Source organism: Palaemon carinicauda, chromosome 42 (genome assembly GCF_036898095.1).
Source record: "Palaemon carinicauda isolate YSFRI2023 chromosome 42, ASM3689809v2, whole genome shotgun sequence".
Lineage (NCBI taxonomy): Eukaryota > Metazoa > Arthropoda > Malacostraca > Decapoda > Palaemonidae > Palaemon > Palaemon carinicauda.
In genome coordinates this window covers 26,336,347-26,362,920 of record NC_090766.1, presented here as the reverse complement: position 1 = coordinate 26,362,920, position 26,574 = coordinate 26,336,347, and the positions used below count along the sequence as shown (strand labels likewise).

Sequence of the window (26,574 nt, the reverse complement as noted above, 5' to 3'; positions counted from 1 at the left end):
CACAAACCTGTAAATTTCAAAACCTGCCTGTAAGTTCATTATTGTTCCACTGAACCTTTTGTCGTATTAATGGGAACTAAATTGTAAAAGAGCATATATAAAAGAAGATAATTTAAGTCTAGTCCATTAGTAAAGGAGATATTACATATTGCTTACAAAGTAAAAAATAAATTACTAAATTGAATTTTTAACATATGGATGAAAATATTATCGTGACACACACAATAGTTGGTATGGTTGCCCACATGTACCAAATAATGACATAGTACTTATCTTTAAAAGTTAAGTTACTTATTAATATAGTTCCCTCTATTTTCCCTTGCAATTCAATTCCTTCATGGCAGTGCACTAAATGCATCTGGCCCAAGGGATAAAAAGTATCGACGTTACAGAATGCAGTGCTTACATCAGATGGAGAATTTTGTGTAGTTCCGCTGCTGAACATACTAAGAAAGCTCTCTACCAAGTCACTCAATCCTAACGATGAAGTCGGAGTTGCCATTTTGGAGAGAAGATTGCCGATATCAAGGTCCTCGTGGTTCTCATTAATACTGGAATCTGGGTCCAAAATTTCATACCTGTAACAATGATAAGCAATCCGCATACCAAATCAAATGTCAAGGGAACATGAAAGTATAACATATTGTATATTATTTTTTAACAAAGCAAAAGTTATACTGTATAGCATTTCGATACTATAGTTTGTATGTATCAGCCATGAGTACAGTATCTTACTTTTACTTATGCTTTAATTCAAATTTTAGTTTCTTTAGTGGTAAATCTTGCAATCCTGTTACCTTAATTTGACTCTTAACCTTGCAAGATTATGTTGACTTTTTTCTTAATAGTGAAGATTTGATTAATAAAACTACCCGAAGCACAATACCAAAGCTGGAGCACTCCAGTGCAGTTTCCAAATTTTGTTTTTTAAATAATTTCTTCAAGAAATTCAATTTACCTTGATGAAAAGTATTTAGCTCCTGTTAAAAGGAGTTGCCTACTCCACACTGCACATTAAAGTTTAAGTCATTCAGACTCTCCTTTTGATGACTATAGAATTCAATGAATTTCACCATTCTTGTATACACACTAATTCTTGCGATACAAATCAATTTTGCAAGGTAAAAGGCAAGTACTATCATGATTAAAACATCACAAATTTTAAGTAATTTGTATTTTTCCTAACAATACTTACCGAGAAACACTTTCTTAGGAGGTTACTGGTAACTCCTCTCCGACGACCAGAGTTTTACGTAGTTTACCCTACCTCCATGTTCTATACTGTCTTGAATAACGGGAGATAACATGACCTGGGGGCAATGCCCGATGAAGGTCGCGTGTCTTGAGAAGGACTCGGCAGTAAGTTTTATGTAAAGAACAATACCACGAGGTCAGTGGGGCACTGCGGGGACAGTTGGGGGGGCCATAACTCGAAAGTGTTTCTCGGTAAGTATTGTTAGGAAAAATACAAATTACTTAAAATTTGTGATTTGTTCCGACACAGAGACTTACCTCGAAACACTTTCTTAGGAGACTTACACCTTAGGAGGAGGGAGTGCCCTTGACCCCTGACCCCGGTGGACAGTAGGGAAAACTACATAAGAGACTCATTAAGTGTGATATAACACTTACCCTTCTGCAATGTCTTCGTTGTGCTTGATATGGTGAATTTCCGTCTTGTGCAATGAGCGATATTCTTGATGACGACTGATGGTACGAGAAAGTGAGAAAAAGGGGGAAAAATAGAACTCGGCTCCTTGTGTCTAGATTCTTTATGTTTCGCGATTGAGCCTGGGGCTTGAGCCGTCAAACCGAATGAAGGGCTGAGATGATCGGCCCGATGGAAAACCCGTCAAGGGGCTTTCTCGTACAGTCCTTGAGATAATGTGCAGTGAAGGTCGACTGGTTGGACCAAGTTCCCGCTCGAAGAACCTGCGCTACTGACATGTTCTTTTCGAACGTTAGAGAGGTGCTAATGCCCCTAACATCGTGAGCCCTGGGTTTCCCTGGTGTAGGAAGTCCTTGTTTTAAGTAGGCTTGCATGATCACTTTCCTGAGCCAGAACGAAACCGTATTTTTGGATATGTTTTTCTTTGTTTTTCCCCATGAGACGAAGAGATTCTTGCCGTTCTCTTAAGGTATTTCCTAATAACCCTGACCGGGCATAATTTTAGGTCCTCCGGGTTTCCTTTATTCGGGATTGCCGGAATAAAAAAGCTCTCAAACCTCGGATCCCACACCGAGGGGTTCTGAGTCTTGGCGACGAAGGATGTGACAAACTTAAAGGTTACCTCCTTCCATCCCCTAGAGTGTTCCACCTCAAATGACAGTCCGTGTAGCTCGCCCACCCTCTTAGCTGAGGCTAATGCTAGCAAGAAGACCGCCTTGAGCGTGAGATTCTTGTCATCAATGTCCTTTAAGGGCTCAAATGGTGGTTTCCGTAACATATCTAGGACTCGCGCCAAGTCCCAACTCGGGATTCTAGGGGCGGAAGGGGGGCATGATTGTTCGAACGCTCTGATAAGCATGGAGATATGCCTGGAGGAGCCGAGATCTATGCCCTTGAGAAGAAAGACTTGACCCAGGGCCGCCCGAACTCCCTTGATCGCTGGGACTGAAATGGCTAACTTGTCCCTGAGATGTACCATGAAGTCGGCTATCACGGGCACTGACGCTTCCTTGTCCCTGCACCACTTCACGAATACCGCCCACTTAGACTGGTAGACGGCTGTGGATGATTTCCTCAGGTACAGCGACATCCTCCTGGCTGTCTTGCCGGAGTACCCTTGTTTCTTCAGGAGCCGCTGGATAATCTCCAGGCGTGAAGACGAAGGGCTTGCGGGCTTCTGTGAAACCGCTGAAAGTGTGGTTGTTTTAATAGGTCTGACCTGTCCGGTAGAGGCCAAGGAGGTAGAACGGTGAGGTTCCTTAGGTCCGCGAACCATTCTCTCTCCGGCCACCAAGGCGCTACCAAAGTCATCCTTAGGTTGGTTGCTGCCCTTACTCTGTTGAGGACCTGTCTTATCAGGGAGAAGGGGGGGAAGGCGTACACGTCTAGACCGTCCCACTTGTGCTGAAAAGCGTCTTCCATTGCCGCCTTCGGATCTGGGACGGGAGAACAAAATACGGGGAGTTGAGCGTTCAACCTTGTTGCAAACAGATCCATTACCGGGGATCCCCACATCTGTATAATGTAGCTTGCCACTTGTGGTCGTAGGGACCATTCTGTCGCTACCACTTGCCCCACCCTGCTGAGGCCGTCTGCTAGGACGTTGTTCTTCCCCGGAATGAACCTTGCCGTCAGGATGACGTCCTTCTGTTCCGCCCATTTTAGGATTTGAAGGGCTAGTTCGCACAACTCCTTTGATCTCAGTCCCCCCTCCTTCTTCACGTAAGCCACCACCGTTGCATTGTCTGACATTAGGGCCACCGAATGCCCTCTCATGTCCTCCTCGAAGTGGTTGCAGGCTTCTTGGACCGCTCTCATTTCCAGGATATTTATGTGTAGGGACTTCTCCCCCTCTGACCACGCCCCCTTTGCTGTCTTTTCCCGGAGATGGGCTCCCCACCCGTCCTTCGATGCGTCCGTGAAGAGAAGGACCTCCGGAGGTTGGGAGGGCAGTGGCATCCCCCTTAGGGTGTTCGACCGATCCTGCCACCATTCCAAGGCTTTCCTGGACTCCTGAAGGAGTGGCACCACAATGTTCGGGGAACTTTTCTGGTTCCAGTGTTCTTTTAAGTTCCATTGAACCACCCTTAGGTTGTCTCCCGTGAGGTACCAGCTTCTCTAGGGATACCAGGTGTCCTACCAACCTTTACCAATCCTTCGCTCTTCTGGGGCGACCCAGAAGGAAGGGCCGGAGCACTCGATCCAGGTTGTCCAGCCTGTCCGTGGCTGGGAATGCCTTGACCTGTAATGAATCCAGGACTATTCCCAGGTACGTCATCCTGTTGGATGGGGTTAGCTGAGATTTCTCCAAGTTGACCACAATGCCCAGGGTCTTGCACAATTGAAGAAGATCTTCGCCCTGTTGTTTCAAGTCTTCCTTTGAGGATGAAAGGAGTAACCAGTCGTCCAGGTATCTGATGAGTCGAATGCCCCGTTCGTGGGCCCATATGGAGACCGTCGTAAAGACTCTCGTGAATACCTGGGGGGCTGTTGAAAGACCGAAGCACAGGGCCTTGAATTCTTGAATTGTAACACCTGGGCACCCCACTTGACCCGGAGAAACTTCCTGCTCGACGGATGAATGGGCACTTGGAAGTAGGCGTCCTTGAGGTCTATAGAAATCATAAAGTCGCCCTCCCTCAAGGATGCCATGACCGTTCTTGGAGTGTCCATTTTGAAGGTTACTTTCCTTAGAAACCTGTTGAGGGCTGACAGGTCTATTACAGGTCTCCACCCTCCTGTCGCTTTTTCCACTAGGAACAGGCGGCTGTAGAACCCCGGACCCGGGAATGTCACTGTTTCTAAGGCTCCCTTCTGCAGCAACGTCGTGACTTCTTCGTCCAACGCTGCCCTCTTTGCCAGGTCCTTGGGCACCAACCAGTCCGCCTGTGTTGCTGGAACCAGAGGGGGTGTCTCTTCCATGAAGGGGATCCTGTAGCCCTCTTTTAGTACTGTTACTGTCCACGGATCTGCTCCGTGGAGCTTCCATGCTTGCCAAGTGAGTCTAAGGCATCCCCTACCTGAGGCTTGGGCAGGGGAGGGGGGCCTCCCATCTTATCTCCTACGGGAGGAACGGCCTGCTCGCCCCCTCCTGGAGGAGTAGAAAGAAGACCTATACTTTGGGGGGGTAGAGGATGATCCTCTTCGGGGGGGGAACCGCAGAGGAAGGCCACTGTCCTGACGAGGGTTCCCTCCTTCCTTGAGTTGGTGCGGCACGCGCGGCCATGGGTGCTTCTGTCACTGGCCTCCTGAAGACGGGGCGGCGCGCAGTCTGTGGCTTCAGGGTAGGTAGCAACCTCTTTTTGGCCAACTTCTCCACGACCTCTTCTGCCTTCTTCGTAGGAATAAGCTGCTCCCCCAGACGGTGCAGGTCTTCAAGGCTTCTGCTTCCCTGTCGGGAATCTTAATGGGAAGGTTCTTGACTAGGGCGTCTCTTCTCCGGAGAATCCAGTTTGCGGAGAGAGCCAAAGACTGAAAGGTCAGGAATTTAAGGGCGCGGCTACCTGACCCCAGCAACTCATTCAGAGCCTCCCGTTTTGCAGGCTCCATGGAGTCTGTAGGGATCTGGGTGCCTACTAGGGTGGTGGCCCACCAATCCAGCCAGGAGGCCACATTAACCAAGTCCTTAGACATCTCCTCCATCATTGCCGACTCGTAAGGGGAGAAGAAGGTAGATGCTGCCGATGCCCTCCCGTCGGAGATGCCCTGGCACAGGATGTCTAGGGTTTCCTCGGTCTTGCAAGCACCGGTCGGCCTATTTTCCAAAGAGTAATATTTCGTTTGCGACTTCAAACCCTGTAGGAGCTTTGCTAAGCTGTGACCCCTGCAGGAGTCGCTATTGCGGGATATGACCCTATCGATGTGAGTCCTTCCAATCCCCACGTTACTGGCCTCGGGAAGGGAGAGAGAGGACTTTTTCTGGGCGGGGACGGCTATGAACTTGTTCAGGCCTGAAGTCCAGGGTTCTTCCTTTTGAGTGGCGGATTCTATAAGGTTGTTATAACCCCTAATTAAGGCAAGGACTCTCCTGTACGCGGAGTCCTCCGTCACCGACGACTCGCCCTCCCCTCCTTCCGACCGATGGGGCGAATCGTGATCTCGGTCTCCGCCGTGATGGCGGGGTCCTCGGTTCCCTTTACCTTCGACGTCCGCCGTCTCTCTCCTCTTCGAGGCCTTTTTCGGCGAAACGGTGTCCTCCGTGAGATAGTTCGACGGAGGTGTCCGTCCCCTTCTGGGTTCTCGATGGGGGGACCTGTCGAGGCTGCCCGGCCTAGACGACGGCTCCCTCCGCTGGGCGGAATAAGCGTCTCCAGGACGGGTCTTAGGCCTGCAAAATGTAGCCCTCCGCTCATTTGGTGACTCCCTGGTGCGGCACGTGGAGGCCCTTCTAGGAGGACAGTCTCCTGCCCGCTCAGGTGTCGAACTAATAGACCTGGAAAAGTCTTTAAAGTTGTTCCCTGGGACGAAAACCCACGTCCCTTTCGGAGAGACTGGTCTCCTGCTTTTGGGTGTAGGGGAACGGGGACACATCCTGTCCCGAGATCCTGTGGGAGACCGCGAAGGGGAGTTCCTCCGCACAGACCGATCTCGTTTCCACGTCCCTACCGGGGAGACTGGTCTCCTGCTTTTGGGTGGAGGGGAACGGGGACTCACCCTGTCCCGAGATCTTGTGGGAGACCGCGAAGGGGAGTTCCTCCGCACCGACCGATCTCGTTTCCTCCTCTGTCGTCTCCTCCGTTCACTGCTTGATGAATCCGAAGAGTCACGTCCTGACGAGTAAGACTTACCCCCGTATCGAGACTTAGCACGTGACTGCGTTTTCTTGGGGCTACGCCGTACCCCTGACGTAGAAGGAATGGGGAGACTCTCCTGTAGCGAAGTCTTCGGCGGCAACCATCCTGACGGGCCCGCCAAACAGGGGAAGGCCTCGCCTAGGCCTTCCTCCATGTCCAGTGGGGACCTCATCGGAATCCTCGGTACGTCCCAAGCCAATGGATCCTCTTGCGGGGACTCCTCTCTGCCGACGCCGCCCTCCGTCGCTGATGCCCCTGGAACTTCCACCCAGGAACCTGACGAAGAAAAAGGGACACTATTAGACCACATGGGGTCCCCCGACGAGACGTGGCCCCTATGAGAGAGAGCCACGTCCCCCGGACCCCCACTACACTCACTTAAGGGCGCCTGAACTGCCTTGGCCGATGAAGGACCGCCCACAAATTCCCTCTCTTGGGAAAGCAGAGCCATCTGCTTGTTCTCCCTGGACTTACCTCGCCCCTTACTCTGGGTAGGGGAAGACGGCTGTACCCTACCTGACCCTTCTCCTGCTGAAGTCGCAGGGAAAGAAACGCTAGTCTTCCTCGGGGACTTCTTCGATGCCTTCTTTTTGTTACGGAATTTTACCCACTGGACCTCGGTCCAATCGGCACATTCGGAACACTTGTCCGACGGCGAACAAGCTTTACCCCTACACGAGGTACACAGCGTATGCGGGTCAACATCGGGCTTGGACAGAAAAGCCCCGCACGATCTACCGGCTCTAGGCCCAGGACAACGGCGAACGTGCTCCATAACGCAACACAAAGGGCCGTAGACACAAGCAAGCCAAAAAGGGAAAGCACTAAAACACTAGGAAAGCACAAGGGAGCGAATTCAAAAGCACGTAGGTAAGGCACTAAACACACACTAAGAGATCCAGATCACGTGGGAAGCACGTGGAACCAAACACAAAGGGAATCGCACGGAGTATGAGGAGCGTCGTGTAGCACGTGTGCTCACGAAGCGACCAGAAAACTTACTGCCGAGTCCTTCTCAAGACACGCGACCTTCATCGGGCATTGCCCCCAGGTCATGTTATCTCCTGTTATTCAGGACAGTATAGAACATGGAAGTAGGGTAAACTACGTAAAACTCTGGTCGTCGGAGAGGAGTTACCAGTAACCTCCTAAGAAAGTGTTTCGAGGTAAGTCTCTGTGTCGGAACAAACTGTCGTTTAATCAGTTCGTTATGCATGTTGCATAAGATTTTTCATAATTTTGACCATCCACTACATTCAGATCTTCCTGGACAGTTCCATCCTGTTTATAATACTAGGGATGCAGTTAATTCTAATAATCAGGCCTTCTCCATCATGAGGCTCAATACTACACAGTATTCTAGAAGTTTTATTCCACCTGTGACCAAGTTCTAGAATGATCTTCCTAATTGGGTAGTTGAATCGGTAGAACTTCAAAAGTTCAAACTTGCAGCAAATGTTTTGATGTTGAACAGGCTGATATGAGTCTTTTTATAGTTTATATATAATATATCTCTTTTGTTGCTGTTACTGTTTTTAAAATATTTTATTTTAATTTTTCATTATTTCTTCTATCGTTTATTTATTTCCTTATTTCCTTTCCTCACTGGGCTATTTTTCCCTGTTAGAGCCCTTGGGCTTATAGCATCTTGCTCTTCCAACTATGGTTGTAGCTTAGCTATTAATAAAAAGTAATAATAATATTTATATCTAAATATTTTGGGATTAAAAGCTTCAAGAATCTAGAATGAAGACAATCTCTGCACTGCTCTGCCAATAAAATACTAGCCAAAGTATTCTCCTTATTATTTTGAATTACAATACAACATTCTTAAGTTATGTAGTTTATTAAAATTTAGATTATTTTTGTTGGTCAGAAAGAAAGTATGTAAGCCAGCCTCTTCAGTTCAGAATTGCAACTCAGTGATAAATTCCCAAAAGAAAATTTCTATACAAAGCTACCGTTTATTTGGTGTCTCCAGTAAAATTTCCCTTTTTTGCCAGAAAAAGATGAAAAAGAGAGAAAAAAGTAAGTGATTTGCATTATTCATATAATAAAAATCTACAGTCTTTTTTGTTATATAATCCCAGAAAAACTGCAATTGGCAAAGCTTGAAAAGTTTTGGGACTGGTATGTTTGGGAGGGGAATGGAGAACAACCCCTTCACCCCTTCCTTTGGCACTAGGAATAGGAAAATGGGGTTACTTGAATTATACAATAAAGGAATACGGGTTTGTATTCTAGGGAAGACAAATCACTTACCATATTTGCAATTTGTTTCAACAAATACTGTATACAAATCCTATGAAGACACACTTCTTAGGTGGGAGGTCTATATTGTTAATAAACAGATTGTGCGACTTATTCCTACCCAGCAATGTGAACTTCCTGGTCACATATGTGAGAAGGGGAAGCATGACTCTTGTAAACCACTCTCTGACCTTAAATATAATGTGTTGTGAGGCTACGCAGTCATTAGTGCCAGAGTTTTGTGTTTGAAGCAAAACAGTAGATATTTGCATGATCAGAGGCAATGAAGTGTGACTGAACAGGATTGCAAACCTCACCCTATGAATACTGCCTATAGGTAATGTAATGCCATGAAGCCTGGTTCCACTATTCATAACGGGGAATTGAGAGCATGGATCCAAACCTCATTGTTACAGATTGCCATCGTCATCCACTACAAACGCACAGCCGCTAGAGTACCCAGCGAATTGACAATTCGTGTCTGAAAACCATCATAAACAATGGCAATCTTAACCCTTCTTGAGTGAGCAACTGACTACACGACAATTGCATAATGACACAGACCAGCCTAATCTCAAAGAAGGGTTTTAACAGCAACCAAATGCAATCACTGGCCAACTATCCACTATGTAGTGTAAAATGAGCTTTGCTGGAGTCTTACACAAACGACCAGTTGTGAAAGAATGTCAAGCCTACATAGCCTTCAGTCAAATGAGAACAAGAACACTTGCCACACCCTTTTAAAGAAGTGGTGTGAATTCTCAAATGATTTTTGCCTAACTTAGATATGCTTCCTAGTCTCCTTAATCACAAGGAGCCAAGGCTAATCTTCCTCTTGTAGGAAGCTTTGCAGATAACAGAACACAATATTGTTTGGGTCAGCTGGACAGTCTCAAGAGATTTCTTCTTTGAGATGGCCGAGATATGCTCTGACCAACCAAAGTTGCATCTGCAAGCAACTAGCTTCCCAAGCCAGAAAGAACAATATCTGGACACATCCTTCTTGTTCCAGTTGGGGCTAATGAGAAGGCCAAGTCAATCACGAGCACGGTGTTCAGTCCACTACGTACAGCACTGCAATGCCCTGACATGACAGCACACATCTTTATGTCAAATTACATAGAGAATCAGTGTTGGATCATGTTTGACCAACCCCTGGAGGTATTGGTTGAAAGATAACCCAATACTTCCTCCGAAAGAGGGATAGCAGCTTCCAAAGCAACTGGACGTTCTTCATCATTGAAGACAGTAGGAGCAATGCGATACCTGTCATTCTGACAAATTTGATTTGGAATAACTATACTCACCTAAGAGCTGTTGCTCAGAGAGTTTATGCTTCACCTGAAAAGGAATACAATTTAACCATAAAAGAAACCCTTTCTGGTACAACCCAGGAACATAAGTGGTGGGCTACCGTTAAATCTGCACTCTTTGGTGTAGACTTAATAGTTCCTTTTTTACTTAGACCAGATGTCTCTGTCACTCATTGCCCAAAGGAAAAGGCAACCCTTTTGGTTGATGTGTTTGACAGTAAACAGAATAATGAGAAACTCATCATCCTCATTACTGTTTTTGTGAGGCTGAACTAACTAACTTTTTGGTCCCAGGAAATCAAAATTCTCTTGATGGACATTGATGCTTATGGAGGTGTATACCCAAATGGTATTTTTTGTTAACAAGAACAAGTTCATTTAGCACTTGGAGAATTGGTAATGCTAATCCAATGGGTAAATGTGTTTGTGGTAGTGGCTACATATTTCCATAACTCCCATATTACCTAAACTTTTCTAACATCTTTTGGCAAAATGACTATATAGGTATAGTGAAGGTAATCTCTGTTCTCTAGTTTGGAATTTGGTTTTCACTAAGGCCTTGGAGAATGTAATGCTCTTCTTACAATCCCCAAATTATGTACAGAAATCCCTTGATTGTAGTCAGAAAGTTTGTATGACTGGCCTTGAGTTTAGTACTGCCTTTGGCCATGTCAAAAAGTTAAGAGTAGGTTGGTTTTTTTGTTTATTGATGGACACCATAGTGATTTCAGGAATATGATATCTGGTGTTCCTCAGGGTGGTGTTTTTGGCCCATTACTTTTCATGCTACAGTATATACACATATGTGGTATGACCTAGAAAACAAGCTTGTTTTATATGCAGCTGATGCTTCTGGGGTTGCTGAATCCTTTAATAGAGATTGGTTAAAATTAGTGCATAGTACAAATTATGTGGCATGTAGTTAAGCCTTATAAAACTCTCAAAATATGATTTTAAGTAAATCAAAGACAGTAGCTCCTCAACATCCAGGTCTCTGCAACTAATAATGTTTCTACCTCTATATGACTCCTTTAAAATTTAAGGCAAGATTCTTGATTGCAAATTTACTTTTGAGAAACACATTTGGTCTTTTTCATCTTCAATTCCATGAAAAATTGGCTTATTGAGAAGGTCTTTTAAGATTTTTGGTGACGAATCTATTCTAAAGAAATTTTGTAATTCTTTCATTTTACCTTGTTTTGAGTGTTGTTCTTATTATCTGGTCTTCAGCTACTGACTCATCTAATTTTTTGGACAAGAACTTGTGATCTATTAAATTTCTTATTCCTGATCTGAATATTAATCTCTGTCACTGTTGTTCAGTTAGTTCCTTATGCAAGCTGCATAAGATTTTTCATAACTCTGACCATCCTTTGCATTCAGATCTTCATAGACTGTATCATCCTGTACTTGATACTAGGTATGCAAGTTAATTTTAACAGTCGTGCTTTCTAGAAGTTTTATCACAGCTATGACCAGATTGTGGAATGTTGTTCCTAATCAGGCAGTTGAATCGGTGGAACTTTAGAAGTTCAAAATTGAGGCGAATGTTTATATGTTGAACAGGCTGACATAAATCTCTTTTCATAGGTTATTTATGACAGGTCTATTTTAACGACTACTGATCTCATGATATTTTATATTAATTATTTGTTATTTCTCATATAGTTTATTAATTTCCTTATTTCCTTTCCTCACTGGGTTATCTTTCCCTGCTGGAGCCTGTGGTCTTGCAACATGCTGCTTTTCCAACTACAGTAGGGTTATAGCTTAGATAATAATAATAATAATAGATCATATCAAGGGACTTTGTTGTGATATGAAAATATACTCACAATAGTTTATTGTTGACTAGTAAGGGATCACATATAAGCATATCGGCATGCAAAGGTGGTTCGTAATTTGGTCCAACAAGTGCAAGATTTATAACCTGCAAAATAAATACTTTATTTAGGTGATTATGACAAATAGGCTAACTGATTATAAACTTGCAGATTAAAACCAAATTATTTCAGTGATTTGATTCATTGAACTCTTGTTTTTATTTGAAAACTGACACTTAATAACTACAGTATATTTATTATACTGTACTATTTAATAGCATTCATAATAATATTTGTCATTTACACAAAGGGAAACCTTTCTTGAATTATTTTACACAGCTGTAGAAGAATATTACTGAGTAAATTTTAAGAATTTTATCCTACCTTGGCTCTGATCCATAACTTGTTTCTCCACATAACTTGATCTCTGGACATGTACCAACCATCTCTGCAGGTGAGGGCAAGTGCACGAGTATCTCGTAAACTTAGATGGGAGACAACCTTCATGATTACAGGTGGCTGAAAGAGAATTTCATAATATTGAACAACTACTCATAACGTATTTAAAAAATACAGATTACAGTCCTTTGAAAGTGAATTTTATCATAAAATGTTATTTTCATTAGTAAAATAAATTTTTGAATATACTTACCCGATAATCATGTAGCTGTCAACTCCGTTGCCCGACAGAATTCTACGGAAGGGATACGCCAGCGATCGCTATACAAGAGGGGGGTGTACTCACAAGCGCCACCTGTGGCCAGGTACTGCAGTACTTCTTGTTGACACCACTTCAATTTTTCCTCGGTCCACTGGTTCTATGGGGAGGAAGGGTGGGTCAATTAAATCATGATTATCGGGTAAGTATATTCAAAAATTTATTTTACTAATGAAAATAACATTTTTCAATATTAAACTTACCCGATAATCATGTAGCTGATTCACACCCAGGGAGGTGGGTGAAAACCAGTGTACATGTATATCAAGAAGCTAAGTATCCCGTATTTCATATTATCAGTTATTCAAAATAACAATGAAATTACAAGTACCTGGTAAGGAAGTCGACTTGAGCCATTACTCTGCCTTAAATAAGTTCGTCTTCCTTACTGAGCGCAGCGTTCCTCTTAGGAGGCTGAACAACTCTAAGGTGCTGAAGTATCAAGGGCTGCAACCCATACTAAAGGACCTCATCACAACCTTTAACCTCGGCGCTTCTCAAGAAAGAATTGACCACCCGCCAAATCAACAGGATGTGGAAGGCTTCTTAGCCGACCGTACAACCCATAAAAAGTATTCAAGAGAAAGGTTAAAAGGTTATGGGATTATGGGAATGTAGTGGCTGAGCCCTCGCCTACTACTGCATTCGTTGCTACGAATGGTCCCAGGGTGTAGCAGTACTCGTAAAGAGACTGGACATCTTTGAGATAGAATGATGCGAACACTGACTTGCTTCTCCAATAGGTTGCATCCATAACACTCTGCAGAGAATGGCTCTGTTTGAAGGCCACTGAAGTAGCCACAGCTCCCACTTCATGTGTCCTTACCTTCAGCCAAGCAAGGTCTTCTTCCTTCAGATGAGAATGTGCTTCCCTAATCAGAAGCCTTAATAGTAAGAAACTGAGTTCTTAGAACTTGGAAAAGAAGGTTTCTTGATAGCACACCATAAGGCTTCTGATTGTCCTCTTAAAGGTTAAGACCTTTTTAGATAGTACCTAAGAGCTCTAACTGGGCAAAGTACTCTCTCCAGTTCATTCCCCACCAAGTTGGACAGGCTTGGGATCTCGAACGACTTAGGCCAAGGACGTGAAGGAAGCTCGTTTAGCAAAAACCGAGCTGCAAGGAACATGTAGCCGTTTCAGATGTGAAAACAATGATCCTGCTGAAGGTGTGGATCTCACTTACTCTTTTAGCTGTTGTCAAGCACACGAGGAAAAGAGTTTTTAATGTGAGGTCCTAAAAAGAGGCTGATTGGAGAGGTTCAAATCTTGATGACATAAGGAACCTTAGGACCACGTCTAGATTCCAGCCTGGAGTGGACAACCGACGTTCCTTTGAGGTCTCAAAAGACCTAGGGAGGTCCTGTAGATCTTTGTTGGTGGAAAGATCCAAGCCTCTGTGGCGGAAAACCGCTGCCAACATACTTCTGTAACCCTTGATCGTAGGAGCTGAAAGGGATCTTACTTTCCTTAGATATAACAGGAAGTCAGCAATCTGGGTTACAGTGGTACTGGTTGAGGAAACTGCATTGGTCTTGTACCAGCTACGGAAGACTTCCCCTTGAGACTGATAGATTCTGAGAGTGGATGTTCTCCTTGCTTTGGCAATCGCTCTGGCTGCTTCCTTCGAAAAGCCCCTAGCTCTTGAGAGTCTTTCGAAAGTCTGAAGGCAGTCAGACGAAGAGCGTGGAGGTTTGGGTGTACCTTCTTTACGTGAGGTAGACGTAGAAGGTTCACCCCTAGAGGAAGAGTCCTGGGAATGTCGACCAGCCATTGCAGTACCTCTAAGAACCATTCTCTCGCGGGCCAGAGCGGAGCCAACCAACGTCAGCCGTGTCCCTTTGCGAGAGGAGAACTTCTGAAGTACCCTGTTGACAATCTTGAACGGCGGGAATGCATACAGGTCGAGATGGAATCAATCCAGCAGAAAAGCATCCACGTGAACTGCTGCTGGGTCTGGAATCGGAGAACAATACAACAGGAGTCTCTAGGTTATCGAGGTAGCGAACAGATCTATGGTTGGCTGACCCCACAGGGCCCAAAGTCTGCTGCAAACATTCTTGTGAAGGGTCCACTCTGTGGGGATGACCTGACCCTTCCGGCTGAGGTGATCTGCCATGACATTCATACCGCCCTGAATGAACCTCGTTACCAGCGTGAGCTTTCGATCTTTAGACCAGATGAGGAGGTCCCTTGCGATCTAGAACAACTTCACGAAAGAGTCCCTCCCTGCTTGAAGATGTAAGCCAGGGCTGTGGTGTTGTCAGAGTCCACCTCCACCACTTTGTTAAGCTGGAGGTACTTGAAGTTTATCAAGGCCAGAAGAACCGCCAACAACTCCTTGTAATTGATGTGAAGTGTCCTTTGCTCCTGATTCCATGTTCCCGAGCATTCCTGTCCGTCCAAAGTCGCACCCCAGCCCGTGTCTGATGCGTCCGAGAGGAGACGGCGGTCGGGTTTCTGAACAGCCAAAGGTAGACTTCCTTGAGAAGAAAGCTGTTCTTACACCACGCGAGAGAAGACCTCCTCTCTTCGGAAACAGGAACTGAGACCGTCTCTAGCGTCATGTCCTTTATCCAGTGAGCAGCTAGATGATACTGAAGGGGGGGAGGAGGAGTCTCCCTAACACGATGAACAGGGCCAGCGATGAAAGTGTCCCTGTTAGACTCATCCACTACCTGACTGAGCATCGGTTCCTTCTCAGCATGCTCTGGATGCATTCTAGGGCTTGGAAGATCCTTGGGGCCGACGGAAAAGCCCGAAAAGCTCGACTCTGAAGATCCATACCCAGGGAGACAATGGTCTGGGATGGGACGAGCTGAGACTCCTCAAAATTGACCAGGAGGCCCAGTTCCTTGGTCAGATCCATAGTCCATCTGAGAATCTCCAGACAGCGACGACTTGTGGGAGCTCTTAAAAGCCAGTCGTCTGACGGAGCCGGACACAAGATCATGGTACTGCTGCACAGTCTGTGAACTGTCAACCATGGGGAAGCGAGGAAGTACAGTGACAACCCGAAGCTGTCTAGACTGTCTGGGTCGTACAGACAACTCCTTATCGGGTTGCTGAGGTTGCCGCACTGCGTCACAACAAGTCACTTCTGCTGGTTGTTGAACGTCTTCCCAGTGACACACTGACTCCGTAAACAAAAAATCCTCTAACAAGGACTAAGCTTGGACTGCATGTCTTGCAACACAGCTCAAGGTCTATGGGAGCAGGTGTGGTAACAGACGGGGTTAGCGACTGAAGTGGAACCATTACCTTCCCTGGAAGCATGTTATGCTTAAATAAAAGTCCATATGAGGCTACGCAGCTAAAGGCTCCTCTCCAAATGACAGAGTCCTCAAGGGAATATCAGAAGGAGGGAGAAAAGCACTTTCTCATCTACAGGGACCATATCCGAGAAAAGCTAAGTTCTCTCAGTGAGGGTTTCACTGGTGCAAAAGCAGCAGACTAGAAGGCAACGTTATGAAACTGCTTGACAGTCTAGTGAGTTGGCAACAACCAAAGATGTGTGACTGAGAAGCATGCGGTAAGGTATGCAGAGCATGTTGTATGCAGAGCATGCTGTATGCAGAGCATGCTGTATGTAGAGCATACTGTAAGGTAAGCAGAGCGTGTTGCATGGCGTGTAACATTTCTCAGAAATTCCATGACCAGTGCTAGAGTGAGTAATATCGCATTACTGTCCATTGAAAGTGCACGTGCCGAGGGAATTGATTTAGACTGTTTTGTTGATGAATTTGATAGCCGGCATGATAATCGTAGAATTAAGCTGCACTAAATGTACTATAATCTACTTCACCTCAGGAAAGGGAAACTCGCCCTGTTGGCAATACTGCATTACTTCATGCATGCTTGCATGGGGTTTTAATATCAACATAATATTTACCTTACATTCATAACTCATGATTCATTTTTGTTTTGAAGATATTTTTGCCATATTTTGCGATTTTGTTAAAAATATATTGCAAGGAATACATATATATTTTGATATTAAGTAATACAAATAACCTCCATTATCATAATGTTTGTGTAGGCATACATGTATATGATTACAAATGCAAGTTATGAAAGTAATGAGGTGTTATTATTGTCATTTGTTATTTCCAAGTTGAATGGGAAGAGGCTCAAGTTGAGGAGAAAGTGGCAGATGCATGCGTTGAGGTGGCTGACTCATAGCATGAGGTTGCTGCCTCAAGAGTTGCGCTTGCTGTAAGGGTTGCGGATGCGCAGTAGCAGGTTCCTGAGGAACGAGTTGAGGTTCCTGAGGTGTGAGCTGCGAGAGTTGAGGTAGCGGCTGCGCAGAACGCAGTTCTTGTCTCGCGAGTTGAGGTTCCTGAGGTGCTAGCCTAAGGAGTTAAGGCTCTCGCCTTGAGGAGGGTTGAGGTCGCTGCAGCGAGTGCTGAGGTGGCTGCCTCATTGATGGAAGAGGTTGTCGTACCTCAAGAGATTGTTGCCTCGCTGGTGGAACCGCAAGCGGAAGCGGAGGAAGTAAGGCATAAAATTCCTGCTCCCATTGCTGAGGTTGCCTTAAGGAAGGCGGAGGTTGCTGCACACCGCTGGTAACTGGCAACTCAGTACGCGGTAAGGTATCCTGAGGAACCTCAACATCGTACGCCTGGCAGACTGGACTGCGGTGAGGCGGAGCGATCGCAGGAGGAGGTGTAACCTTCTCAGCCTGACACTCACGCATTAAGACCGCAAGCTGTGACTGCATGGACTGCAGCAAAGTCATCTTGGGGTCGGCAGACGCTAAGGTCTGCTGAGGCAAAGCCTTAACAGAAGATGAGGTCTGTTGCGGCATCACCTTACCTCTCTTAGGAGGTGTGCAGTCACCTGATGACTGCGGAGAGTCAGAGCTAACCCAATGACTGCATCCGGGTTGTTGAACTCTAGAGGTCTGGACTTTACGTTTAAGAGGTCTTGAGACCTGAGTCCAGCGTTTTCTCCCCGAAATTTCTTCTGCAGACGAGTAAAATAAGGGCTCAATCGTCTGCGGGTGGGAGTGACGGTCTCTGTAAGACACGCCCGCAACCACCGAGGATACTTCTGTGCGCCGATCAAGGCCTGCCGAACCCTTTTGCCCTTCGACATTGCTTCTCCCCTGGGCTTGGGAGCTTGCAAGAGGTCCCGGACTGGGAGGACGACTGGCACGCACAGAAGTACCCTCACACACAACACTGACACACTTTGCGCTAATCACTTATCACTTTTGAATTTCTGTTTGCACTTATTTCACTGAACTCGAAACTTTAAGTGGTTTGTACCTGAAACACGCAATTCTATCCTTCCTTAAAAGTTAGTAATTGCGAAAACAGAATTACAATGTAACAGAAAAATCTAATGAAAGATAAATAATTCAGTGGCTGGAAAGAGACTAAACACTAGATCAAATAAACTACGTTTAAAATCTCTCACCGCATAAAGCTTGAGAACAAGAATAAACTCTAGAAACGTTTACCTTCTTCCCCTAAAGAGACTAGGGAGAAGAGCAAAAACGATAACAACGTTACTCGCTTGAACGAAACGTTTATCCAGCTCTCTCTCCCTCCGTCTCTATCTCTCTCTCTCTCTCTCGACTTAGAACCTGAGAGAAGAGCCCAATCATATATACTCGTTAAAACATATTATTGTTAAAGGAAAAAAACTGAAAGATTTCCCAAATAAAAAGTTCCTTTATTAGAATTAAAACCATTAAGCTAAGAAAGAATGAACAAAACGCTATAAACGGTTTACTCTTACTGCAACGTGACACCGTGAAAATTCTCTCTCTATCGTAACGATAGAGCGCAAGTTGAACGTTCTGAACGTCAACAACTGCAGAGACAAAACAAAACGTTAGTTCAACTTTGAAACAGTACGAGACTATCAAAGAAATTCTTTCAAAAACATTAAAATAGCATAATATGTTAGCAGGTAAAACCGAAATGACGGGCTCAATGTTAATTAACTTCGGTACAAGAAAAGACCGCCTATTATTAGGAAAGGTCGAATATAAACAAATATAACAATTAATTTTAATAAATTTATAAAAAAGGAAGTTAATCGAAGAGGCCTATAAAAGGCGGAGAGATATAAAATAAATCTATAACTTTTGTTAAGCAAAATTAAGAAAGAGAGTCTATACTCTCTTAGACACCAACACTTCCGTCTAAGGGAAGGGTCGGCCATTTAAAGGTGAAAGAGAGTTCATACTCTCTTCGTCACCATGATTAAACAAATTAATTCCAAAAGCTAGTTAAGCTAATAATAAAACTTCCTGAATAGCGAAAGCTGAAATCTTAGAGCAATACTTCACCAAAAACCGTGAACAAGACTCCAAAATTATAAGCGTATCCATGAACGTCTTGCCGGAAGCACGACAGAGGAAAAATTGAAGTGGTGTCAACAAGAAGTACTGCAGTACCTGGCCACAGGTGGCGCTTGTGAGTACACCCCCCTCTTGTATAGCGATCGCTGGCGTAATAGCGTATCCCTTCCGTAGAATTCTGTCGGGCAACGGAGTTGACAGCTACACGATTATCGGGTAAGTTTAATATTGAAAAAAACACAGATATATGTATTATAGATATATACAGTATACAGGAGATACTTAAGTTACGAACAAGATCTGTTCTTACGATGCGTCATAAGTCAATTTTTGTTGTAAGTCTGATTTTATATATATATAACATTACTGTACATATAATATGCGAGTGAAGAAACAGATAAAAAAAAACATGATCCCCTTGTAGGACTGATCTGCTGCCATGATGATGCTAAGGGAACGCATTACCACTGTGCTAGCGAGGAGCTGCATTACAATGTTTCTTTACTCTGAGAAGGTAAGTGTTTCATCCAAGCAAACCTGAATTCTTGTTTTTTCTCTCATATTGAGTTGAATGCATTCACAAAAAAAAGAAAGAAAAATAAAGTACAGTATTACATATCTAAAGCAATTTGTATTTTCCCAAAACAACAGAATTCTGAACAACAGAGTCAAGTTCAAAAATATTCAGAAATTCTTTACAGGTAAACCAAGTATTTTTAATGCAATCTTGTTAGAGAAAGAAAGAGAAATTAGTAGAAAAATATCAAATCCTACAATAACCTTCTCCCTTGACTTGTGGCAAACTCAGGCTCTAGAAAGAATTTGTCTCCATAACGACTATTAAAATTTGAACGTTGGATAGCATACGCACAATTGCAAACAATTAACTATTGCAGGCTCAAAGGTTTCTCGATAAGAAAACCTACACGTGAGCTTTTAGGTTAAGAGTGATTTTAGTGCCCAAGTGGTGAAAAACCACTTATTATGGATACCTAACTGCCTTACACCTGTTAGGGGCTTAGTAAGACATTAATTAGCTCAAACAGCATTCAAGAGAGACAAGCGCTCAGGTGAGCCAGGCCACCACCTAAAGCATTGAGCAATATGCTCTGTAATCAACTTGAGAGAACGCTGAGAGTACAAAGTATAAAACGCGATCTGCCACAGGTGTGCAAGCCTGACTCATGCACTCTACCCACTCAGAAGAGCATGAGAAGTCACAGCTGCATGATCCAGGCTCTCTGTGAGTCTGAGCCTAGATTGCGAGGCATTGAGAGATAGCTCATTTCTAGCAACAGTCTCAGGTGAAAGGATAGCTTTCACCTTCGGCACCGCGATACAGGCTAGCTGTAAGCTTGAAACGTGTCATGAGCCTGTCTTGCAAGCTGTTGAGAAATCGTTAGTACAGTACAAGCAAAAATTTCAGATGAAAGGAAAGCTTACACCTTTTGAACCACAATCAAGGTTCACTGTGAGCTTGTATCTCATGCAAGCCTGGGCTGCGAGACATGAGAGATCACTTGTTTTAAGCAAACTTCTCAGGTGAAAGGATAGCTTTCACCTTTGGCACTGTATTCCGGGCTCACTGTAAGCCTGGATCATGGCGTGTCGCAAGCGGGGTGTTGAAACATTGATTGCTTCAAGCAAACCCTAAGTGAAAGGATAACTTTCCCATTTGGTGCCATCAGCTGCCAAGATCTCCTAAGAGCTCTGAAGACCTAGAGCGCCCTCATGTCAGAAACGCGAGAACTCTTCTGAGCCGCTTAGGTAGATAAACTTCCAGGTTAGGACAACGGTCTGCAGTAGCAACTGTGTCCGCCAAAACTCCTTAGCAAGCTCCAAGGGAGAAAAAAGCAAGCTTATCTCTCAATGAAAGGCTAGCCTCCACTTGAGTGCGCTGTCAGCGCCGATAGGTAGCTTGAAAAGTGAACCTCCTATATCGCTTACAGCAACTTAATTGCTTACCAAGTCAACCACTTGGATCATGAAACTATTGCTTCCAATAAGTGAGGCTGAAAACGTTAAATCAATAGCATTTGCTAGGATCCTTCTTACTCGTGTGTGTCGTCTTCACAGACCAAACCAGACTTCCTCAGATAGGTTCTCTGATCCTAGGACTTCAGGGAAGTAAAACTCCAAGGAGGTAAAAGTGAGCCACTAGGCCAACAGGTGTTCACCTCTAGGCAACCTAGAGTTAATGGAGCCACGATATTAATCGTCTTCAAATCAAGGACACTACTGTATCCCCGAGTCGCTAATGCGTCATAATGGGAATAAAACCAAGAGTGAAAGTTTCATTATGCCAAAGCAAGCCAACGTGGAAGGAGACATAAGTATTTACCCACAGCTGAGATGGAAGTGGAGGTGGTATGAGTGAGGGGGTGGCATGGTTCTTCTCCCCTCCAACACTGGTAAGAACCGGACTCAGTTCAGACACCCCTATCAGGTAGAACTGTGGAACCGCATTGACATAGAGGCCGTCCCAGGGGTGTTGGAAGGTGGCCTTAAACACTGCTTCTGGGTCTAGCCAGGGTAAGAATTATATTAGAGGCTTCCAATTTATGGTTGTTGTGAACAAGTTGACTGCTGAGGAGTTCCACTATCCTTTTTGCTATCTGAAGATGAAAAGGTCATTGTGACCCAGCGATCTGCGTATCCCTGCTCTTATTTGTCTTGAATAGGCTAGCAAGTAATAATAACAATAATAATGATAATAGAATGGGCCAACAGAGAGATCTAGTTGAGCACTTCCCACTCACAAATTTCTACTACTAATAGGCAAAGCTGGAGAGAAATCGTACAGCTTTGTTTGATTATGCAGTACAGTATACTGTATGTCACTCCAGTAGAGTTATGGTCCATCGGCGCCACCGAGTGGCTGGTCCAAGAGTGCAAGACCGCTAGAGTGCGAAGAGAGTTACTCAACCCTCCAACACATTGATATGACACTGATGCTCCCGGTCAGTCCAATGTCTCTACCCTAGGTGTTTTAGGAGGAGGGCTTCCCATCCTTCTGTCCTTCATCCTGACCTTGAACCACAGAGGTTCTGGTAGAAATGACAGAAGAGCGAGCACGATTCTGGGTCAAGTATAGAATCCTCCTCTACTGGGACTAATAATAGACAAGATTGCAAGTGAAGACGACCGTTCAGAAAGAGACGTTCCAGGGAGGACAGATGATCCAGCAACTTCTGCCAAGGCTGTACTGGCAGATGGGCTGTTAAATGAAAGGGATTGTCACTTCTTGAAAGCAAACCAGTCTGTCCCGAGATGGGAAGACTTCCTAAAATGGTGTTAATGTCCATATCTGGCTAAATCAATATTTGTTTGACTGATAGAATTGACCTCTTTCAATTCACCATGATACCCAGATCGTGACAGAACAATAGAAGCCTGTCTCGGTGGGGAAGGTTGTCCCCCAAGTCTGTCAGGATCCAGCAATCGTCCATGTAGCTTAGAAGATGAGTACAGTACAATTAGGTGTGTCTATGTTGAAACTAGAGTAACAACTCTGGTGAAAGTTGAAGAACTGTTGAGTGAACAAAGCAGAGAACTTTGCATTGGTATACTCTGCTCACTTATGACACTCGGTGGTACTTCCTGGCAGCAGGCTGGATTGGGATCTGGAAGTATGTACCTTAAAGTCGATTGTAATCGTGAAGCTTAATGGCCTGACTGTGATTTGGAGTCTTCCTCTTGGGCAAGGTTTGCAGAACACTGTTTCAGGGTTCAGAAGCCTATGACCGGGCTCTGGCTTCCATGCGTGTCTACAAGAACGTTTACTGAAAAAGCCTGGAGAGTCGTCACTTCTCTGGACTATGCTAAAGGAGCACTTTAGGTGCGCTTGTGCATGTCCTTATTCTCTGTCCCATTTTATCCGGGAGTAACTGGGAGAGTGCAATAAAAGCTCAAGCTCGCTAGTCAACCAGGGAGCGTAGTTGCATGTAATATATAGGAGTACATCAGTATGTGACTGCTCTAAGACAGCACCCTGCCTGCTAAGACAAAAATTTTAAAATGAGTTAGTGGAAGTACTACCCTTGGAGAGTTCTCTAGCAAGCAGGTGTGAGTGTATGATCAATCGCGAGGTGTTGATTGCAAGCTGAGCTATAAGGTTGCATCTTGCAATCATGCACATGTGTAATGGAGCTCTTAAGAGCACACTAACAACTAGTAGCTTGTCTGACATCTCTCTACTGAGAGCATGAACTGCTGAAATGGAACTATTCTATGAGCACATGATCACTAACTGATATGCGATCACAAGCTGATGTCATTCCAACAGATGATCGCCAATAGCTGAAAGCAGTCAAGTTGCGTGACATCTTGCTGTCTCTTTCTTCGTCCTTGGTGAAGGATCGGGCACCGCTTTCTCTCCCACGGGAAGAGAAACGGTAGGAGTGACTTGGAAAACTCCTAATGATTGGTCTTCCAGGACTAATTGACCAATAGGTGAGAAGGAAAGGCAGTGGCTCTGTTCTCTTCTGACTGGCTAATTGCCAGAGGATGAGTGAGTACAAAGATCATGCCAAGTGAATGGGGGTCTTTTGCTCCTCTTTGTAGGGCATGTCATATGTTTTGGTGATCTTACCTGTGCCACTTTTTGTTCCTCCCTGTTCCGCCAGGTGAATTGGGGTCTTTTGCTACCCGTTGTAGGGCATGTCATATCTTTTGGCGATCTCTCCTGTGCCAATTTTTTTTCCTCCCCCCCTGTCCCCGGAAAGCATTCTATCATGATGCCTCTGTGGTAGATTTATTGTCCTACAGTGTTGCTTTGGTTCTGATTCCATCTCCTGTTTGCATGGGAATCTGGAGGAGCCACCAGGGATGAAAAACTCGGACCTGGAACTGGTGGAGTCGAGGGGGAGCCATGAGACTTGCAAACTGTGTCATGAAGAAGAGCATATTTCATAACTTCTTGAAGTTCTCCAATAATCGAGCTTTACTCCATCCAAAAGAGGACCACAACTTTTTTACCAACTCATTGTTGACCTTTGATGAAGGATGTTTTGTTCTTTGAATCTCTTCTTGTGGAACTCGGGTATAAATAGATGCTCATACAGTATGGCAATTTCTTTCTGTTTAGAAAGCATCAATAAAGACAACATGCTGTGAAGTTGCACTACGTTGAGCTTCTTCCTCAGCTCTACTCTTTAAACCTAGGAAGACAGGTGCTTCATAAGACCCCGCATGATATCATCACTCATTTGCAATACAATCGAAGGCATGCGAGTAATTCTGAACACATGTTCCAGAGGTAAGGATATCCTTCCCCTTGGAGAGAGCCCTTCTGGTCAGTGAGAACAATCATTCTTCGGTCCTGTCTGGAAAAGACTACATCCATTCCAAAGGAGACTGAAGGCTTCCCCTACCTGGAACTTTAATTCTGCGGGGAGAGGGGGGGGAGTGAGGTCAACCCAAATTTGAGCAGGGACAATTAATAATTATCTCCCAGAGGAGAATTCTCTGGGTTCACTTGAACAGCAATAGGATAGAGACCGAGATTCTCCTAGACGAGTGAGAGCGCTGAAGACCACACCTCCAGTAGTTAGCCAGGTTTACTGGATAGACCTATAGGTCATAATTATGAGTAAGGGTTGAGGAGTGTGTGCGTTGAGGGGGCACTTTCTAGCTCTCACAGGCGTAAGGTTTCCTCTCAAAGGCGATTCCACAATACGCTCCATCTTGGATGCTTGTCTTGTATCCTGTGTGGTGTGTTGAGACATGTCTATATGGAGCATGAAAAGGTGAAGCGCGTGTCTGAGGGGAGTACGTGGTAAGCTTACTATTTCAAACCCCCTAAAGACTGAGTGCACGCTACTGCAACAGTGCTCAGGTGATAGGCAAGTGAGGTAACCCACCTGTTCCAAACCCTTAACAGACTGAGTGCGTGGCGGTTAGGGATGAGGGGGGTAAGCGTGTGTTGGCTAATAAGTGCGTTACCACACAACAGGCTCGGTAAAGAAAAGGATGTCTAATGGAGACAAGCGAGTCAAACCATGCACCCGCTTAAGAGAGTCAGTATGCTCAGGTGTGTGCGTATGGCCATGCCTGGGCGTTTGTTAAGAGACATGTTGTTTACTGATACAGGGCTTCTCAATTACGTGCCAGAATGATGTAGCGCGTTTGAGTAGTGTGTCGTTATTCACCTGTTCCTAGCCTCTCACTGGTTCAGCACGCCCCAGTGAGGCAAGTGGGAGGAGTAGCGCGTGTTACTGCCACAAGCTCAGGAGAGAAATGGTTGCCCAGTGAGGAAAGTTAAGTTAGTCCACACTCATGCTCCCAGAGGAAGGGTGTGTTAGACATGCTAACACTAATCATGTTTATTCCCTTTGTGGGAAGAGAGCATGCATCCCTGAAAAAATGTGTGGGAGACATGCTAACACAAAGCATATCTCCTCTCTTGGTGGGGGAAGCACATGAATCTATGGGATCACAGGAAAATCGGTCATTTGTTGAGGGCTTGAATGTAAGCACGCCCCATGCTTGCTGATATTAAGCATATCAGTAGCGCACTAAGTACAGACAAGGTCTGGGACACTAGGTTTCCAATCTAGTCAGAAAAGGCTGCACGAGTGAAGTGCTAGAGCTTATTAATTGGTAAACAATGATTCAAAGTCCAACACTGCGCGCTCAGAGACATATTGCTCATAAGAGTACGCTTCAAGTAAAGCTCCATTAAGGAAGGTTATTCCTCCCAGTATCGTCTTCTTCTGAACTCATAAGGGGGGAGGACAATCGAAGAAAACTTTCTCAAAGGTGCTTTCAATAAGGTGCTAAAGATCATTTCCCATTTGAATTATTAATTCAAAAAGTTAAAGAAACTTTTAAAGTCAGTTTGCTTAACTTTAGACAAAAATTCTAGAAATGAAATAAACAAAAGCCAAGAACTCCATCCCGTGGCAAAGCCACTGTTTTCACTGATGACTGAAATCAGAATGAGTGCTCAGTGAGCAAGCAGGGGCTTTGCTCACAGCCACCTGTTTAAAGCTCGTAATATAGTCTTACTGTATTTCTATTTAGCTAGAAATAAAATTAACATACTTTTACCAAACCTGCAAGTGACATAGGCATATTGTATAAATTGTCCACTTTTTATTGAAATGACTGCCTCACTGTACCATTACACTCCTAGGGATATGCAACTTCGCCATGGTCTTGTGTATATGAATATGCACCACTGAAGGCCTAACATACTTTGTGGTGATGCTATTAAGAATTTGTACCTGCATTGTTCATTTGATCATTATAACTTTAATTGTTCCGTAACTGAAATACAAACCACGCTATTTACATGGGGTAATTACTTCGGCGTAGCTGAATGACGAGCCATAAAAGTTTTAACGAGGGTTTCCTACCCCACCGCTAGTTAGCGGGGGGTAGGGAGGGGTAGCTAGCCCCCCCCCCCCCCCCCCCTACACACACCAGTGAAAGGCTCACTTTACTTTTGGGTCGGGGAGAGAACAGACCTGTCTGTGCTCTCCCTCGCTTTGACTGCCATAATTAATCTGTCTTTTTTGCTTTTCCCTTTTCGCAGTGTGATTGAAGTTGGCCTCTGCCATTATGCGCACTTGCCCTGGACTTCCTGGCCGCCCTTGTGGGACCTTTATGTCGGCGGTCGACACTGATGCCCACACCTTGTGTCCTCACTGTAGGGGCCAACGGTGTGATAGCGGTAATGTATGTATTGAATGTAG

The 26,574-nt window shown here is 44.8% G+C and overlaps 1 protein-coding gene across 1 annotated transcript in view; it reads right to left on the bottom strand.

Annotated features, from left to right (window-relative positions):
• Positions 1-26,574, bottom strand: part of LOC137633000 (uncharacterized) — a 57,751-nt gene that overhangs the window by 6,908 nt on the left and 24,269 nt on the right. Inside the window, exons 2-4 of the mRNA XM_068365168.1 lie at positions 12,233-12,367; positions 11,861-11,955; positions 407-578 (exon numbers count right to left, since the gene is read on the bottom strand). Coding sequence (XP_068221269.1) covers positions 407-578; positions 11,861-11,955; positions 12,233-12,367 — 402 coding nt within the window. The remainder of the gene's footprint in view (positions 1-406; positions 579-11,860; positions 11,956-12,232; positions 12,368-26,574) is intronic.